Source organism: Corvus cornix, chromosome 3 (assembly GCF_000738735.6).
Source record: "Corvus cornix cornix isolate S_Up_H32 chromosome 3, ASM73873v5, whole genome shotgun sequence".
Taxonomy (NCBI): Eukaryota; Metazoa; Chordata; class Aves; order Passeriformes; family Corvidae; genus Corvus; species Corvus cornix.
This window is the reverse complement of record NC_047056.1, coordinates 40,729,865-40,749,234: the sequence shown is the minus strand read 5'-3', so window position 1 is coordinate 40,749,234 and position 19,370 is coordinate 40,729,865. Positions and strand designations below refer to the sequence as shown.

Below are 19,370 nucleotides of genomic sequence, written 5' to 3'. Positions count from 1 at the left end.
CATTTTGATAAGTTGTTTCTGCTCACTGAAGAACAAAACTGGTAAGTTAAAATATCACTGAGGTCTCACTGGAAAACAATAGTACAAGGTAATTCACTGTTTAAATGGCAAAAACATCATTTTTTTCATTGCTTGTTATGACTGTAATACAGTTGGTTGAAAAATTTTATTTTGACTGTCTGCTGGAAAACCAATTATTTGAATGAAAAGATGTTTTTCATTCAAAGTGTTTCTTTTTGACAAAAAAAGAGACGAGAACAAAACAAAACCCCTCAACAAGCTGTTTCTTTGTGTAGAACTTCACAGAGAACCACAAAATCCAAGGTGCCTACAGGTTTCCTGAGGTGTCTGAGTTTATAAAATAGGGGGACCATTATGTCCTTCATGTACTGTCAGCCTAAGGACTCAGCCCTCAAAAAAGGAAGAACTAATGAAGTTTTAAAATTACAGCTCCAACAAGACATTACAATGAACCATCAAGATTTTGAGTTTTGACCCAAAAACATTCATTTAATTGAAGATCTTGTTTTTTCTTTGAATTTTTGTTTTGAAGATGCATTTTTTTTAGATGAAAATGCATATATTTAAAAAAAAGTTCCTAGTAAGTCATGTGTTTTCCACAGAAGGCTGCATTCTCAACCAGTTTGGCATATTAAGCTTCACCCTCTCTTTTCTCTTGTGTTTTGACCAAGAGAATTTAAGATCTGAAATTTAATTTACAGCCTTAATTGTATTTAAACATAGTTTCATTTGTGGATGAATGAAGATATTTAGCCTGCTGTTTTTAAACGAAAACAGGTATTAAAAATAGCTTAATGAAAAACAGTGGTCTGTCTCTTCAACCACTGCTTCTTCTCCAGTAACACGGAAATCTAGTGCATTGTGGAAACAATACTTAATGTTATTCCTAGGCAGTTATTTGTAGGCACTGCAGAGAGCAGGGAAAACACAGTGTCTAACATTTGTCTGGAGCAGTCTGGTTTGAGAGATGACAGAGCATGATGTACAGAGTGCAGTGAAATGTAAAGCAAGCCAGTAATAATACAATAGCTGGGGTATAGATGAGAAGACCTCAGAGTGGATTTATGTACCTTAGCAACATAGTTTGACTACAAGTTCCCTTGCGTGCATGGAAAGGACACTCAATGCTGGAAACTAACAAAAGAATCCAGAACATTGTATTAAGGACAGGGTAGGGTGAAGGATCCATGGATGACAGTATTAACCTGGGACCTTAACACTGCTGTAAAGAGTCGGGCTAATGCAATAGCTTCATCGCAGACTTGTGGCCAATGCGCAGACTTGGGGCTGAATCCCACCCATCGCACAGAAGTCACTGTAGGCATTGACTTTCTCTTGCTTTTGTACCAAATGGAAAACACTAAAATTACTGATGAAGCCTTAAGGAGTTCCTGCATCACATGGCAATTTTTCACAGAACTAAGGAAAAAGCCAAGAATTTTTCAGAAAATAATTAAGCAATGCATGAACTACAGCACAAGGTGTCAGTCTCTTCAAGAATTTTGTTCAGAGATACATGGCTTGGCAAATAAGAAAGTTGGAATTCATAGGTGATAAATCATCCAATTAAAAATCCCTCCAAATTTAAGCAACCATGACTAGCCATAACCTGACCTGCCAGGGAACGTTACATGGTCCTCCCATGGTCTGTACTTCCATTAACAACAGTCAGATTTTTTTTGTGGAGCAAGCAGTAGAATTCCACAGTTCACATAACTGGTTTTGGCTTCTTTTTCAAACAAAACGTATCCAATTATTGGAAAGGTAGATAGTTGGTTATTTGACTTATCCTGATAGAAGAAAAAACTGCATCTCTGCATGGAACATGGACAATTTCTCCTAACTATCAGGTCATTGGATGATGATGATGGAAGGTCTGGCAGCTCTCACTGTTTATCCTTTTGGAAGACCTATCATCTATATACCACCCAACAATCAGAGTACAGCCATAGCAGATCCATACTGTCTTGACTGAAAGTTTTATCTATTTCCCAGAAAGATTATGTCATTAGATATGATCCAGTCTAACATGTTTCTGTGCATTAACATGATTTACATGATTCTCTGCATCTGTCATTAAAATATAGACCATTAACCTGACATTCTCCTTAAGATTTATGGACCTAATTGATGTTTTTATGATTATGCAATCTGATGTCTGGTAAACCCTAGAAAGCTCTGGGTAGGTGGGGGAGTGCATGTCTGAAAACTAAAGGAGAACTTCAAGCAGGACTCTTGTGTCATTTACTTGCTGTAGAAAGTAATGTGATATAATTAAAAATGGTCAGGAAAGATTACTATCTTTTGGCATCAAATTTTAACACATGCAGTAAAATAGAAATTATCAGCCTTGCATAAAACAGATTTTTTTTTTTTTCCTCCTCACAGTGGGGGTCCAGTAAAGCCCTGGAACATCCTGAGCATAAAGAACATCAACTGGATGTAAAACAGAGCTCTTTTTTTAATGGTTTAGGATGGGAGGATCTTCTCCTGTAGTGGGAGGAAAAAGCTGGAAATGTCAGTGCTTGATCTTTTTTAAGGTTTTGAACTAATATGTAAAATTAAAATGAAGATAAATGAAAATCCTTGTGAAAAGGATTATTAAAGATAGGACAGTTCTATAATAAGCATGATCCAGCAGCCTATGAATTAAGAATGAATCATAATATACAAGCAGTTTGGGGAGGTCTGGAAAGTTTAATCTTCTTGGACGAGTCTGAAAGAACTGAAAGAAAACAGTAATTTTCCTTTACCAATTTAGGTCAGGCAAGGCAAAGAAAGGCAAGGAAAAGAAAGAGGACCAGAATATGTAGAGTAATTTTGTTCACTGGTGAAGAACATATAGAGATTGAAGAGTACTGTTCCCTCTTTTGTAACAGGTAAATCAAGACTAAAATATCATTAAAAATTGCTGCTTAAAGGTAAGATAAAATTCTCTATTAGGAACTAAGTCAACCATTTACTGATTGGCCCTAGTGGTGTGAATATTCAATAGTTTGTAAGCCGTGAGTTTTTCAGCTGCCAGAGGGTATCTTGCAAACAATATTTGGAAAGAATTCTACTCTAAAACTATCGTGGTTCTTGACAGAAAAACAATAACAAATGAATGAGAAGTAAAGAGGACTACCTCCTGCTCTTTAAAATATTTAAAAACATAACAGTAGTGGATATAACAAGTCGTGACAATGCCTCGTGCATCTCCCTACCCAGCAGCTAGGTTTATAGTAAAATACAAATCAGAAATTACGGTTCACTCCAAATAATTAAGTTCTTTCATGAACGCTAAAGGGAATATTTTGTGAATCAGCTACAAGAGACAACCCAGTCTGTGAAGGCCGTAAGACTGATGTTTTGGAAGCTTCCAGTCTTCATCTGCATGTTTTTCTTACTAAACTTCCATGCACTTACTAAACTTGCATGCTTTTCTCTTTAACTTCCATGTACCACTTTGTTGAGTGAACAGGCCAAACAAAAAATGTTCTACCAGCTCATCTCCTTCAGAACCCACAGATTTTACAAGGCCCAAAAGCCAGACCTATGGCAAACATAAAATATTTGGACTTGCTGTAGATGTCATGAAATAATGCTAGTGCCTTTTCTTGTGTAGAGAATTGACCTGCAGATGAGCCCAAAGTAGAAAGTTCACAGTAAAAATGTTTGGACTTGAACTTGTCCAAAATTTGTCAGAGAGAGATTGCCCATCTCTTATGGACTGAGTTCCCATTGACAGAATCCATGTGTTGACTTAATAGCCCGTTGGGATGTTTGAAGATACTGAAAATCAATACTTGTGCCTTCTTCTTTCCTTTCATGGTTTGAATTGAGATTTTAGGGTTCAAGTCAATTCCATTTCAGATACTCTGGATTATCAAACCCCTGTGCCAGAACATCACGGATTTCCAGTAGGTTGTTGTAAATTTTGGCCCATGACAATATCAGATACTCTAGGCAAGACATGGATATATTTCAACAACTTATTACCATGCTTTTGACTTCTCCAGCTACAGCTAATGACTGCATTTACAACACAAGCTTGGGAGTGCAATTCCTATGGTTGTGTGTGGCTCATACCTCACTAACTGTTAGAAAGAAACACTCTTTAGCGCTGAAATGAGCTAGTAACAGGCAAAAAGCTCCAAGTTTTCTGTGTAATTCAGTGGTTGGCAATTAATGGACCACTTCTACTCAGGCTCTTTCCCTATGCAAATCTACTTTATGTATTAATTTGAAGTCCATTTCTGAGTGTCCAGTATAGGCATAATGTATTAAGAACAAGTAGGAGTCACCCTCATCTACCCCTCCGTTAATGCTAAATACAAGCACATTTGAGAATGGAAGATTAGCCAGGGTTTTGCAGGCCAACACACAACTTCCTAGGAACCCCTGCTGAAAAAGACAGGCAACAAACTTTTAAAATACTTTCTTCCCCCTCTTGCCTATGTTCTTTCCTCACTTCGTTATGACATACATTTTGATTTCCTTCTGTTTTAACTGGTTTCATATCTCAAATCTTCACATTGTGAAAGAAGCCTAATTCAAAATACTTGTAGAAAATTTCTAACTATGTTGTAATAAATATGTAAGTGGGAGCATGCAACTGAATCTTATTTTTTTCTTGCTAGCTCACACAACTTCAACTGCAAGCAATTTATCTTCATTGAACACTAAAAGTAACATCTGGAAAATGCAACAATTAATGAAAATAAATAAAAAGTCACTGAGCTGTTACTCAGTTTTCTGTCTCCATGTCATTAATTTTCCTATGCTTAGAAAGGAATGGCTCTTAGAATTGATGTAATTGGGCAGACACACAAACTCTTACATTTGTTTCCTTTGAAAGAAAATGCTATTTTTTTCTTATGCAGGTTTTTTTTAACTTTAGGACTGACTTTTGTCAGGATAGGCATAACAGGAATAAGTTAAGTTCAGTTTGGAATGAACACGAGCACAGGAGTATGGAACAAGGTTTGCCTTGGTCCTTTATAGGAAGGTGACTTTCAGGAATGATCAGTGCACAGGGATCCCACTGAAGCAATTGCCTCTGAGAAACAAAATCTAGCAAGCTAACAAGACAGAAACCTCACTGACAACCAACATAGTTTCCATGTGAGAAAAACTCCTCTGTACAAATGCTTTGAAGCTGTCTGATGACAAGGCAATAAAAACTATTCAGCTCTTAGAATGTCACTCTGTTGTATTATCGGTCTCACTGGCAGAATTTGCCAACAGATTCGGACTAACAGACAGATAAATGCAAGCAGCTATTTTGTACAGATACAGACACATAATTATCACGTTAGATTTAATTATTTTAGTCTATTAAGAAGGTATTCTCAGGAGATGTTATACCAACTGTTTTCATTTGCATTTGCAGCCAGTCTATAATGCATTGCTGTACGTACACGTCAGTGTTTTCCCAGATGGCATTTTGAGAATGAAACTCCTGTTGGATTGAACTCTCTGGGACTAATTGATAAAATCTTGCAACAGATTTTTAAAGTCCTGAAAATGACAGTCTGTAGCAAAAAGGCAGTAATAAAACACTACTCCATTGTGTCAGAAAATGAAATAAAAATTATGCGTCCCTTTCATTGGTGCACAGGTGAAGTAAAAAATGATGATGATAATGATGATTATATCCAGATACAGTGGTTCAAATTTGGGCACTTTGAAATAACTAAAATCATAGTTTGAGGAGACAACTCATTCTGATTTAAGATTCTTCATTCTGGAGGAAAAACTTCATAATGACTTGATCCACTGCTTTTTGCATAGATGTGTTCAGAATCTTGACAACCTGACCCTGCCTCAGAAGCCTTAATGGCAGATCAGGGTTTTCTCTGAGTCAACCCTATTTTATGATGGATTATGTATGGCTTGTCCTCTAGCACCTGCTTAAAGCATATAAGCAAAAAGATGGCAGAAATCGTGAAGCTGGCACAAACTGCATCACACATCTGGGTGATTCAGATGAAATGCAAACTATTGGGTCAACAAAGAAAGGCAACAATTTCTTCTATTTTTCTGGTCATAGTGGATTATCAACATAACAAACACTAATTTTACAACCCCTTTACAATGCTTATTAAATACACAATCAGTAAATATATGATCAATGAACATACAGATCATTAGAACTAAGAATGTCATACTCTTACATATTTTAGGAGAAAGAATACAGTAGTATAGTAAGAAAATAGAACTGAACAGTAAATAGGTGAAACTGTGCTGTATTTTGGCCACTAGAACAATACTCGATCTTTTTTTTTATCTTGAATTATGTTATCACCAGAATCTCCAAGGTCCTTAAGTACCTATGTAAGTATATGACAGGTTATGTATGACTTTTTCTTTCCTGTATTTGCAAAATTAATGAAATTTTACACTAAGTATGGTTTATTCTGTGGTGTACAGATTCTACTGAGAAATTACTGAGTAGTTTAAGAAACTTTTTGAACATTAAAAATATGATCAGTTAAACTCACCCTATTTGTTTTTCATGAAAGTGCTCACAAAATAGACTATAAGAAAATAATGACTCTCAAATTCATGCTAACTAAAGAATTTAGAAGCTTCACTGGGCATTGTGAAAAGGATCAAACTACACTTTGTCTATACTCAAACTCAAAAAACGGCATACAACCTCTGAAAAATATCACACTTTGTTCCCGAGAATCCCACAGGGATACAAACTGCTGATAGAGCAGCTATAGCAAGGAGAACCTAAGAGATTTACAGTCCAGCCTGAGCTCTCCTCAGGGGACTGCATTTTCCCTGTTAGGTGATGGGAAAGTATCTGCACTGTCTTCTCCACTCACATTAAAGTTGCACTGAGCCCCAAAGTGACAGTAACAGGCAATTGCTAAGAACATAGTCCAAAATATCCAGTTTCTTCAAGGTATAAAACCTTCTGTCCTCTGGTCTTTACAAAATACTAAAGCTCTAAAAGAGTAGTACCTGGATTTCCTACTGATACTGGTGTGGGATTAAGTTCATATAAAGCACAGTCAGCTTAATATCACCTACAGATCTAAACTAGCCCAGTGAGCTCCAGTTACCCAGTCAGCTTCACAGTGCTGGGGGCTGTACAATGAGCTGGGTGGCTCTCCAGGCTCCACTGACTGCACTGATTATAGCACCACAAACTACAGCAGGAATTCAGACACTGCGTTCACAGACACACAGCAGTGTAGGCTGCTTCATTTTGATGTCTTTATCTGAACCCACGCAGTCCCTTTTTCAGTGTTTTCTGTTTATTTTCTACAGCTGTTGGTAAAATTCTTATTTGTGTCAACCTGATATGGCAAATCCACAACATTTTCTGTGAAATGGAGAAAAAAATGAGGAGTGTGGGGGTATTCACAAAATATTTGCAAACACACTATGACATATACATAAAGCACCTCAGCAGAAACAATTTTAGCAATTAAATGAATGCTCTATTCTAAGTATGGAAAGAAAAAGTATCTTGAAAATCACCTTCAATGCACAAAAAAAGCTAAATTGGAGATGTTTCTACTCTAAGCAACCACTCTAAATAGAGCTATTGTAACATGATCCAATGTTGATGGCATTTTTGCTGGGAGTAAAATTTTGTCCTCAAAAACTTATAGGTGAAATACCACTCCACAAATGCCTTAAGTGAACAGCAAAGGCCTATTTCTCTGAGCCAACAAAAAGAATCTACAATAGAAGGCATTATAGAACATGGATATATAATCCACTAATTTCATGCCTTGCATCTGTGAGCCTTGCAAATGACATTACTCCATGCTAAATTAATTTAGGCTCACTCAGTCAAATGAAGGCACTGGAGAACTAATATAAACTAGAATTTCCTGAGCCATTATTTTCTATCTTCTAAAACCTAAAAGTTTATGTTAATTTTACTGGCTAATTCTAACTGGCAGGTCATTTGCAGAATAGTAAAAGCAAACCACTTCATGATGGGTACAAAAAATTTAATGTATTCATTTGCGGCCTTAACTCACAAAAACTTTCTCCTAAGGAGATTGATTTCTCACGTCAAGACAAGTTTCTAGATGACATGTTGATCATGATGTATTAGAACATATATTCAGGTAAGAACTAGGGCGAAAAAAAGCACTACAGACTAAAATAGTAAGCTTTTAAATAGGATATTTGTATTTTGCCTGAAATTTTTAGGGTGTTTTTCTTCTTAGTTTTGTTCTATAGGCAGGGCTAGATGATAGCGTTATTTGCACTGCAATAATTTCTTTGAGAGCACTAGGATTACTGTGGAAAAACAAAGGAAAATTTAGCCCATCATGAATAAATTTGGCTTCATGTTTTGCTTTATAAACACAGTTCCTATGCCGAGATAAATTTTCCTCATTTTACTCAGACAAATACTTTACAATAAGCTTTCTGGCATTTGCATGACCAAGTCTGAATCAGATTTTATTAAGCTGAGTAAAGAAGACATATATATTTATCCTCTATATTGAAGCCTGGAAGTGGGAAGGTGGTTAGTTTACAATCCACTAGATTTGTTGGCAAGATCTTTCCTGTTCTGTACACATAACAGAGTTAATTCTCTGTGGATGTTCCCCAAAGCCTTGGCATCACTCTGAGAGGTAATAAGGGAAAAATCTTACCTATTTTTTTCAAGACCTTAAAAACCTGCCTACCACAATTGGTGAGGACACTGTTTTTAGCACCTGGAATCACCTTGATTGAATATGCCATTCTGGCACATCAGATATAGCTTCAGTTTAAAGCAAGGTTGGCTACACAGTGCCTCCTGATGTACTTCTGCTAGCCTGGGTATGGCACCACAGTCGTGAGCAAGTCCTGTTGTTAGCAAATCTAACACAATCATGCTTTTGATGATGAGCTAGCAGTCACAAGACAGGTAAACTATGCTTCTGGTTCCTCTTTTCTTGTAAATACGTCTTTAAAGAGACTGAAGGTTACCAGTTCCCGGAAAGAAACCCACATTTTTGTTCTGTCTGTGTGTGTGTGTGTGTCTGTGTGTGTGTGTGTGTGTGTTGGAGCTTTGGCTTCCAGCAACTACACTGCAAGCTCAACAAGCCTTGCTTTAGTCTCTAGCACTGTAAAAATTAAACAAACACTCCTAAAAGTGACAAATTTCTGTACACATATTTTATGCAACAGAAATCCCAAAGGAATTCTGCTCTTGCCTACACTGACTAAAAGAATGACAAATTAAATCTCCAGCACGAAAAGTATTTGCTTCAAACTCTTGTCTTCACTGTTTAAGTTCCTTCCCTTAAGTGCTTACTGGAGAATCAAGGAGAGAAATAAAGTATTACGAATTATAGCATTGATGTTAAAAATAGCTTGTATAAAGGAATCTTTAAACCTTTTAGTGTCTTGTTTTCTTTCTTATGATGATCGTTTGCCTTTTCTAAATCCTTTTGGGCCTCAATTCAGTAAAATACTTAAGCACAGTACTTAATGTAAAGCATAACCTCGATTTCTACTGGATTTGAACTGTGGTTTGGGGTGATTTATTGAATCACAGCCTGCATCATTAATGTTTTCTTTCAAACTCAACATTTTTCCAGAGAAATAGAAGCCAGGAAGACTCTCTAAAGTTTATCCCACTGAAAGAATGGAACAATGAGAAAGCCATCAAAATTTATAATCCACCAAAGCGCTGAATTTATCTGAATACTATAGAGACTTCAGTCTTAGGACATTCACCTGACATTTCTAGTCCAGGTTTGAAAAGCTCAATTCTAAACAGTGATGAAAATAAGTAAAGCCAGAATTCCACAATTATTTTAAAAAAGAAACATAATTAATTCACACCAAACTGATGATCAGTTTGTAAATAACAGGTGACTGATGTAGCAAAAAGCAGGTAACACTGTCTTTGCAATTCCTGCTGACAACTGGCTTCTGGTGGGGGTTTGCTTCTTTTCAGGTTTGCCTCCTAAGATTTACCACCGAACAAATGTAACTGACACTGCTATTTTACAAGTGCCTTCTTGCTACATATCACCCAAAAAAATTCAGATAACAAAGAGAAAAAGAATTAAAAAGCATGTAAAAAATAAATGTCTGACCCACTAGCAACTGCAAATTAATGTGAGCCAGAGACTTTAGTGGATATCATTTTAGCCAGGTAAAGCCTGGCCAAAAATACTTCTCTATAAAAGGAACATATGATGCATGAGCTTAGTAAATCATCACCACACAGATCATTAAGGTACTCTCATACAACGAGAGTGGAAGCATGATGGTTATTAAAATGGTTCATGCGTATCTTCACAGGAGTTTTGCAAAGTAAGGATAACCTAAGTTTCTTACCTGTGCTTTTATTGGTTTTGTTCTGTCTACTCTTTACTTGCTCAGTCCATAAGGTAGGATAACGAGAAGCTATATCTGGAAAAAAAGAAAAGGCAACAGAAAATACTTTATAAATGTTAACATTTCTACAAGTTATTAGCAACAAAATAGCAAGTGGCTAGTTTTAAAGAAACGGATCTAAAAAAAAAAAAAGGGCACACTGGTTTGTATCAGGGCAGTCAAGACCATTACTCAAGCAAAGGTATGAATAGTCCTTTCCTTGTCCTATTTGCACAGAAGGTTGAAAGAAATAATTTTAGACTAAAATTAGGCTTAGTTAGAATAAAAATCTCCTAGTCTGGACTCAAAATATGTAATGGCTGCAGATCAGATTCTGCAAGATGAGAGGCGGGTGATAAGGAAGCCACAACATAGGACTATTGTTGCTTATTTAATGAGCAATTAATTTCTCCAAAGGCAAATAATCCTCACAAAACATCAGCCTTAAGGGTGATATTGCTAGTCATTCTGCTGAGGATAGAATTTACCCTTTGACTTGTTTATTTGAACATAGAATTTTAATCTGCAGTTTGGCTCAAGTTTAAATCCTGTGCCTGCCCTCAGTAGCGACAATTAAAATTGTTCATGCTGGTCTCCACAGGTAGAGTCTCATCTCAAGATTATCACACAAAATTCACTGCCTATTGTGTTCATTGTCTTTGTTGTTCCTGAAAAAATACAGATGCTTGAAATTTCTTGCAACTACACCAGCAGTTGTAGATACTCTTAAGATAGCATTTGATATTGTGGAATACAGTCCGTAACTCCACAGTTTAATGCCACACTGTTAAATTTGCTCACCTTCTTCATCACCTTGAGGCTGAGTCTCCAGCGCGGGAGCTGAGGCATCATCTGAATTCAGAATGGAAAAGATTTGCAAGGAGACTACAATTATGAGAGTAAGCTAAATAAGTGTACATACATGATTGAAAATAATGATTTGCACATAGCCCCGGCCAGCAAACAACAATTTAAACATTCTTTAAAGACACTACACAGCACAGATATATTACTTATACAGACAATGTTTTATAAATGGATGGGGTTTGAGGTTATGGATGATGAATTTATTGCATGGTCTTTGGTGATGCATGAAGTGATCAAGTTGCTCTCTGGAGTGGAATTCTTCTTTTCTAATGCTACACATTGATACCTAGATATTATAACTGAAAAATCAGAATTTCTAACGAAATAATTAGATAAATGTATGGAAGAAGTGAGACCTGTGAAAGCAAAAACAGTCTGGAGAGAAAGTGTGGCTGCAGACACCTTATAATCAAAGGTATTTTTCAGCACAGCAGGATCTATTTAAGAATCAAGTTAATTTTTTTAAGTAAGATTCACAGATTATATAGCCAGAATATTGTTTGCATAACTGTTATCCTCTGGTCAGCATTCTCCACCCATCCACTACCAACGATTACTGCAAGAAAAGAGGGAGGGAAAATTACAGAAATGACAAGAAGATGTGAGTCATTTTAGGTTCAGTAAAACACAGTGGACGTAGCGCTGGAAAAGAAAAACTGAACATAAAAAATTTTTTAAATCAGCTTTTGCTAAAAAGAGTGGTACCAAAGATCTTTCTTTACTTTATTACAGTTTTTATTTAAAACTATTGCAGATGTGGGGTAAATATGACTCAGGAGACCATACCAGTACATATTTTCCAGTCATTGCTGTTTCCTGCAGCATGGAGCTAACTCCAAGACCAAGGTGTACCGCAGTAAACAGCATCTTCCATGCAAAGGTTTTATTACTATTTCTTGCAGTTTCACAATTGTATCTCAGACCAAAATAGTTTCCAGATCGTTTTCCTGGCATTTTCGTGGAAGACAGAATCAGAGGTAACTGAGAAGCTGCTTCTGGCATGTAGCCTTACCTGGGTAACAGTGAGCAGCAGCTTTTAGGCTAACACACTATCTCTTTCCTTTTCTTCTTGCTACTGCAATTCAGAAGAGCCTCCTTTTCTCTTTGCTGTCACCATCACTGTTTGGGGGCTTTTTTAAGTCTGAGTTGTCTTTAAATCATGCAGAGGTTTTGGGGTCACTCTGACCTTTGCCTCTAAAGGTCACAGTCTAGGTCACAGCAAAAACAGATAGCAAGTAGATATTGACAGCAGGTAAACCCAAATTTCCAGCCACAGCATAGTGACCTCTATGCTTTTCACAAAACCAAAGCAGCAGCAACGGGAGCATATTTTCAATGCAAAATTATCTAACCAAGGCATAAGGAGATTTAAGAGTGCTCATTCTTCATTTCCACACAATGGCAGGATTCTTTGCTCCAATGCTATGAAAGACTGTCACTCCTCATTAGTTTTGCTGGCATTTCTGTGGTGTCCTCTGGGTGGTGGAATAAGACCACTGATTAATTTCAGAGAGGCCATCAAGTATCCTAGTGCACTGAAAATCAAGACATATATTTAAATCATCGATCAATATGTGATTCAGAAAACCCAGAATTTTAGAAGGCAACTTATGGGAGGAGGGTATTACCAAGATCCAAGCCAGAAACTTGGGTTTGTATTTAAATGACACTTTTCTAATCATCTTTTGGTACACAGTTTTGGTTTGTGACACAGTTAATCTTATGTAATTACCTGAAATTCAGCATAATGCTGCAACTTCAGCAATAATCATCTCAATCAAAATTAGCCTCCTGAACTTTGTTCATGCAGCATTTAAAACAATTTTGGTGGTGGTGTTCTTGCTGTAATACAACATATGTTTAATGATTTATATGAATTAGATATCTCACAGACTAATGGCACAATTCTTCCTGTCTGGCACATACATACCAGTATGTATATATATATACATATATTATATACATATAAATATGTATATATTTAAACACAAACCTGTTTAAATTCTGTTTGCTGTCAGGGTTCAGTTACCAAGAACACAGTCCTGCAGTCAGCTAAGAATCAGAAAAAAGGGATGTGATCCCAACTCTGACACCTGTGCTTTTCAGAGTCTAAGTATTTTCCTTGGATAGAGGAGAGAACTGTGGGGCCAGAGAATATACTTAAGGGAATATCTTTTAAGCTTCATTTCTACTCAGTTTAATGTTTAAATTTAAAAACATGCAAACAAAGCCCCTGATCTCCAATATCTGCAGCTGGAAATTTTCTTTCAGTATTGGAATACCCAGAGAAAGAAAGTTGCACAACTACAACAGATATGGCTCACCAGATCCATATCTATGAGGCACCTTGGAAGGGGAGACTGTCTCAAGTTTATGCTGTCTCTTGAGTAGAGTCCTCAAGACCACACCTTGAAGGTCTGAAGCACAGTCTCTGGAGCACTGAGAACACTGTGAACCAGCCTAAGCTTGCTGGGCTACAATATGGGCAGACACTCCTGGTTAGTCCACAGGAACATGCAGAGGAGAGAGGAGCAGAGAGTGTTATGGTTGTTTCAAAAAATACTGCTGTGCCCTTGCAAGCTGAGCTACAAAATATGTTTTACTACACTGGCTGTGAAGCTGAAGCACAGCTCCTTAACTCAGATAGACATATATCCTGGTCTCTACTGTGTGACAGTCTCTAAAGAATTTGGGATGTCTCTGATAACATTACTTTATTTAAAGCATAAGGCAGTGACCATCTGGAAGAAGGGTGAGGAGAGAAAGACAGCAGCATTTGAGAAGAAGCAGGGACCACCTGGGAACCAGGTCAGAAGCCTTTCAGGCTGCAGGCTTGTGCTGGAGAATAAAAACAGGGAATGAGTAAAATGCAATCATGTCACTTGAGACACAAATATACGTGGTAAAAAGGGAGATTTGATAAACTGTGCTCATTTCCTTGTTCTATGACTGTTCATTCAGGGTTCAGTAGCTCAGCTGCCACAGGCACAAACAAAAATAAAGGATTCCAGACAAGTTGTATATACGGGATACTTTGTTCCGTTCAAAGCTGAAAATGAAAGTCCAGACCTGAAGCAAATGAGCAACCTAAGGTTAGTGGAACCCACAATTTGTCTGGAAATACATGAAGGAACAATTTTTCAGTACTTTGTAATTATTAGCCTTAAAGAAATACTGATTCTTTTAGCCTAACAGAACTATAGTTTGTTTAAATGTTAATTTATTACAATACTGCAAAAGCTCCTGTAAAAAAAATTCAATTATATTTACAGTGCTCCAAACAGATAGGCATTAACACTAGAACAAAAATGAGCAACTTCTTTAAAATTATCAGTATAACTGACAGAAATATTCAGTATGTTTTCTTCAGCTGAATCTAAAGTTCTTTTAAGTGTTTGGTGAGTGTAAGCTTTAGTGTTGTTTAGAGCACAGACATCTCACTCATTTAAATCAACCAGCTATGTTGTATTCACATCAGATTTTGTCCTGCCAAAAAGATATACATCATGATCTATATCAAACAACAACAATCTTCTGGCCATAAATATAAGCCATCAGATAAATTAATCACAATATAAAGCAAAGTTCTGGGTCCAAGATGACTCAAGCACTGATTGTTATGATTGTTATGGAAATAAAGTGAGAACTCCAGTTCCTAAGATTTTGGGACTGTAGAATGATGTCTTTATCAAATAGACAGAATAATCTCTCCTCCAGAAGAAGCAAAAAATATGGGAATATATTTCAGAGTATGGATTTGGGAATGAAAGTTCTCTTCCAAACAGCATTGAATTGCAAATTCTGTAGGACTGAGACTAGAAAAATAGTGTCTATGCATACATGCATATATATAAATACATGCATACATATATAGATGTTTATACTTATAAGTTTACTAAATGCCTACAATGCAAGCATAAAATCAGCAACATGTATGCATGCATATATATTACATATGCAGCTATAATACAACACAAATTTATATTGATAATTTAAATATATGGAAAACCACAGTAGTGTCTCCCACAGCTATTTTAGCTTCTATTTAAAGGCCAGCTAAGATATTTACCTGTTTTGCCTGCACCTTCTCGTTGTGGCAGCTTCTCACTCACTGAACCTGCAATTGGAAAAAGGAATTAACCAGAAAAATACTATTTTCACTTCTAATATGCTATTTAAGAAATACAGTTCAGCTTTAACAATTCGTTTGTGTATATTACAGCAATAAATACCAGCAAATTCTTCCTTGGCAAACCATAGGTTTTAGATTTGCCTGACTTCTGCATTTGTGTGCAACCCATACACGGTCAGACTCCACTGACAGTGGATCCAGGACCTGAAGAAGAGGTGGCATTAAACACTACACAGGCACAAGTGCAAGAACATGCTCACGTGCTGCAGGATCACCCTTTCCCTTTCCCTTTCCCACTGTCCCAGCAAGGACAGGTTCAGCAGGAAGGCGCATCACTCCCTCGTGGTCCCTTGTACAGGGCAGCTCCCTCCCTCTGCTCAGTCTTGCCCTCACACCTCAGCTGCTCTGTGGGGCTTTTTCAGCCTCTACCCCAGACCTGGCCCAGAATAAAAACTGTCCCTTTTCTGGTCTAAAGGCTTCACACAAAGCCTTGTGGAAACCCTACGCTGGTGTGGGAAACGGATTGTGTGCTGGGGGGTGGCAGGAACATAGAGCCTTATTCTGAGCCTGAGCTGGGCTCACGACACATCCCCAGAGCTGCGGCCCTTGGGAGAAGAGACAGCAGACGTGAGAAGGGAGTCAGGAAGATTACAAGAGATGGGTTTTTACAGCTTATTCTTCCAGCCTGGATTCCAACCCAACCCAGAATCCAGCCTTGCTTTCAAGCCATCAAGAAATGGAGAATTCACTAGTTTTCTCAGTAGTTTTTCAAGGAGGCAATTGTCCTTAGGGTTTAAAATAGAAATCCTTCCTTATTTCTTGCTTATGTGTCATTACATCCATTTTTATTTTTTATGATTCTAATTAGTAGCCACTTTTTAACAATTTATCTGTCTCTGCTGCATTAAAAATCACCTTTAAAAGTGGTATTTTTCTCTCTGAAGAGCCACATGGAGTGACCAAAATTTAAAAGCATGAAGTCTCAATTCTTACCACATAGTCTCTTCTTACATACACCTGCTATAATGAAAAAAACAACCAAAACCACGCATCTGACTGATGTATGTGTGTGAAATAATTTAGCTGCCTTAATTTTCTTAATTTATTCCCCTGGAACAACTACTTTCACTGTGTTTAAAACACACTAAAGAAAACCCAAACCTTGGAGCACAATAATTGGGTTCTAAAAGGACAATTTAAATGAGAGAACCCACTAAATCACAGGCCTTGCTTACCACACTGAACTGATGGTTACTTCAGCAGGAAGTTTAGACAAAGAGTCTGCCAGTGGGAAGATGCCTAACATTACAAATCAATCCTGCTGATTTTAAAGCCTCCATAAAAGAATACATGGCAGTGCAGCCAAGCTGGTAACCTACTGATGGAGGCAGTTCTTAATACAGCTTTATATATCCATATTACAGCTTTATATATCCATATTAGAAATACCCTTGTTTAGACTAGTTTCCTTTTATGGCTATAGTGTATTGTAGTGTACTTTTATTATGTTATCTTTGAGTCACCAGAAATTCAATAAACTTAGTGATGCGTCAGTATTAATTCAGGCAGGAAAAATAAAGTTGCTATCACTGTAGAAATTATATCCAAGGATGTTTGGGATAGCTTGCTCTAAATAGACTCCAATACTAATCCATGTTGTTCAGTCTGAAGAGGAGGCAGATTTTGTATTTATGCTGAAGCCAGAAGATCTGAGTTTTTGGTGCTTGGCTTGCATATGATAAAAGGCTCAGCTTGAACTCAAATAAGATGTTCCAGTGTTCAGAAGTACTACATACAAAATTACAGGTTTTTCTAATTGTACTAAATACCAGTGATCCAATCTTTCCTCAAATTTCATCCAGTTACTATTAACTCTGTAGTTTCTGAATTTCATTTTGATGCACAGGCTTGTAATTATAATTTTCTTGCAAATCCAGATATTTTAGACCTGACTCTCAGTCACACAAGCATTTTAAACAGATTTTTCATTTGTAAGTAGAAATGATGTCTCAGCATGGGGAATGTGTGTGATGAACTGCCACTGATACCCACTCTGCTCCTGTTTGGCACCAGCATTGTCTCTCTATGTACATTTGAAGTATTATTATAAATTGAACTCAGTTTATACATAAGTAATTTAACACATTGAAATTTATATAATATTCCACATCTTAAACTGAAAGCAGAAATATCTTTCCAGATGCATTCACATCACTTAATCTATATGAGAAATTGTGAGAATTACAGAATTATACAGGGAGAATTGAATTTGACTTTTTTTTTTTACCCTAAATTTTCATGGAAAATTAATGGAGGGAGGAAGAGAGTGACATTTACTAGTACTGAAAACTAACTTTATCATACTGAATCTAATTTCAGTAAGAAATTAGATGAATTCTATGAAAATTAGGTTTACTAGGCTAACAATTTTTTAAATAGTCTTAGGAAGTCAACAAAAATATTCACAGAATTTTATATAAAGGAAAACCTGTGCCCTTCATATAGTTCCACCTGAAATTTTCAATTTATGCAGCAGAAACTTTTCCTGTTGTCTCTAAATTAGAGGTAAGGAGTTATTGAGTTTGTATCTTTTTTTCTATCATTTTCTGAGTATATTTAAGGTAGAAGCACTTCTAGCTTAAATGGAGATAGGAAGTTGCATTTGCAAGTTTTTAGGAAATTGTGTCTTCAATATCAAGATGAATCCCCACATTTTCAGCTAGGCAAGAAACAAAACCAGCAATTATAACTTGTCTAAAAGTTAGGCAGTGCAATTGGCTTCCAAGTTTTCAGTACTTTGTAAGCAACCAAATCACCACATAAAATACATCCTTATGGAATGATGGAGGACAAGGAGGGGTACTAGATTCAGCAGCATTACTTTAACAGGAAGAATTTAGTACCATTCAAGCTTGTACACTTGCTTAGCCATCTATCTATTTATGATTCTGGTGAACTTGTTTTTTTAAAGGCAGACATATTAATGCCTTAGTTTATTGCAAACCCCACAGTTCCATTCAATTTCACTCTAACAGCATCTGAGGCACAATAAAACTTCCAAGGGAATGTGATGTGAGTTTTGTGGTTTGTGATTTTAGCGTATCCATTTTCTATAGTTAGGATCATATGGGACTGGGCTTTAAAAGAGAAGGTAAAAATATATTATTATCTAGTTTAGATAGTGATTTCTGAACTCCTGCTAAAAAATATTTGGTATGTAATCACTGAATGCAGACATCAAGAAAGTTAAACTCCCCCTGCTATTCCTGTCTCACCTATGGTTGTGTCTGACTATGTATATATAGGAAAAGTACTATGTAAGAGGACAAAATATCTCAGTGATATGGATATTTTTCTCCAGCTAACAAAAACAATTTAATGTAAATTTAAAAATTTCATTGCCTTCCCAAATATATATTATATAATACTATACTGGAAGAGTTCTGAATTTCTAAAGGTACTTGTATTTTGGTCATAAAAGATGATCATGGCATCTTAATCAAAAGGTAGAAAAACTACTTCACAGGAGAATAAAACATGTCTCCATACCTCTGCAATCTCACTGGCAGGAGCCCAGCATATTTAATAGGGCATAAACAAACCCCTACAATAGGCAAACACCGTATTTTCCAATGATAATTTAACACCTGCTTCTCAACTTCTGCCCCATTTCTCAGGACTCCCTGCCTATGGAATTTCTGTAGTCCCCTGAAGCGCTGATAACAGAGAGGGAGTGTTGTAAAAATGTCTTTTTTTATGTCTGGTGTTCTTTAGTGAAAGTACTGGGAGACATTCATCATTTTTAAGGAGCTTTCTTTTTAATGCCATCATGGGAACGTGTTTAATTTACTGCCCCTCTCACCATTGCTCCTGAAATAGTGAAGACTATTTTCATGGAGTGGAACAGCATTTTGAGATTTATCATGTGTGTCTTAGCAGTACCAAATGTTGACGTGGGAAAAACTGAAAAGGATGGAAGAAAAGCCTCTTTCAGGTAAAGATACAGTAATTA

The 19,370-nt window shown here is 36.7% G+C and overlaps 1 protein-coding gene across 3 annotated transcripts in view; it reads right to left on the bottom strand.

Annotated features, from left to right (window-relative positions):
* SMOC2 (SPARC related modular calcium binding 2) overlaps positions 1-19,370 on the bottom strand; it is a 140,796-nt gene that overhangs the window by 58,804 nt on the left and 62,622 nt on the right. For 2 of the 3 annotated variants that reach the window (XM_039569489.1, XM_039569490.1), the window contains exons 5-7: positions 15,296-15,343; positions 11,161-11,244; positions 10,321-10,395 (exon numbers count right to left, since the gene is read on the bottom strand). In XM_039569489.1, coding sequence (XP_039425423.1) covers positions 10,321-10,395; positions 11,161-11,244; positions 15,296-15,343 — 207 coding nt within the window. The remainder of the gene's footprint in view (positions 1-10,320; positions 10,396-11,160; positions 11,245-15,295; positions 15,344-19,370) is intronic. The other variant, XM_039569491.1, reaches the window with a different exon arrangement.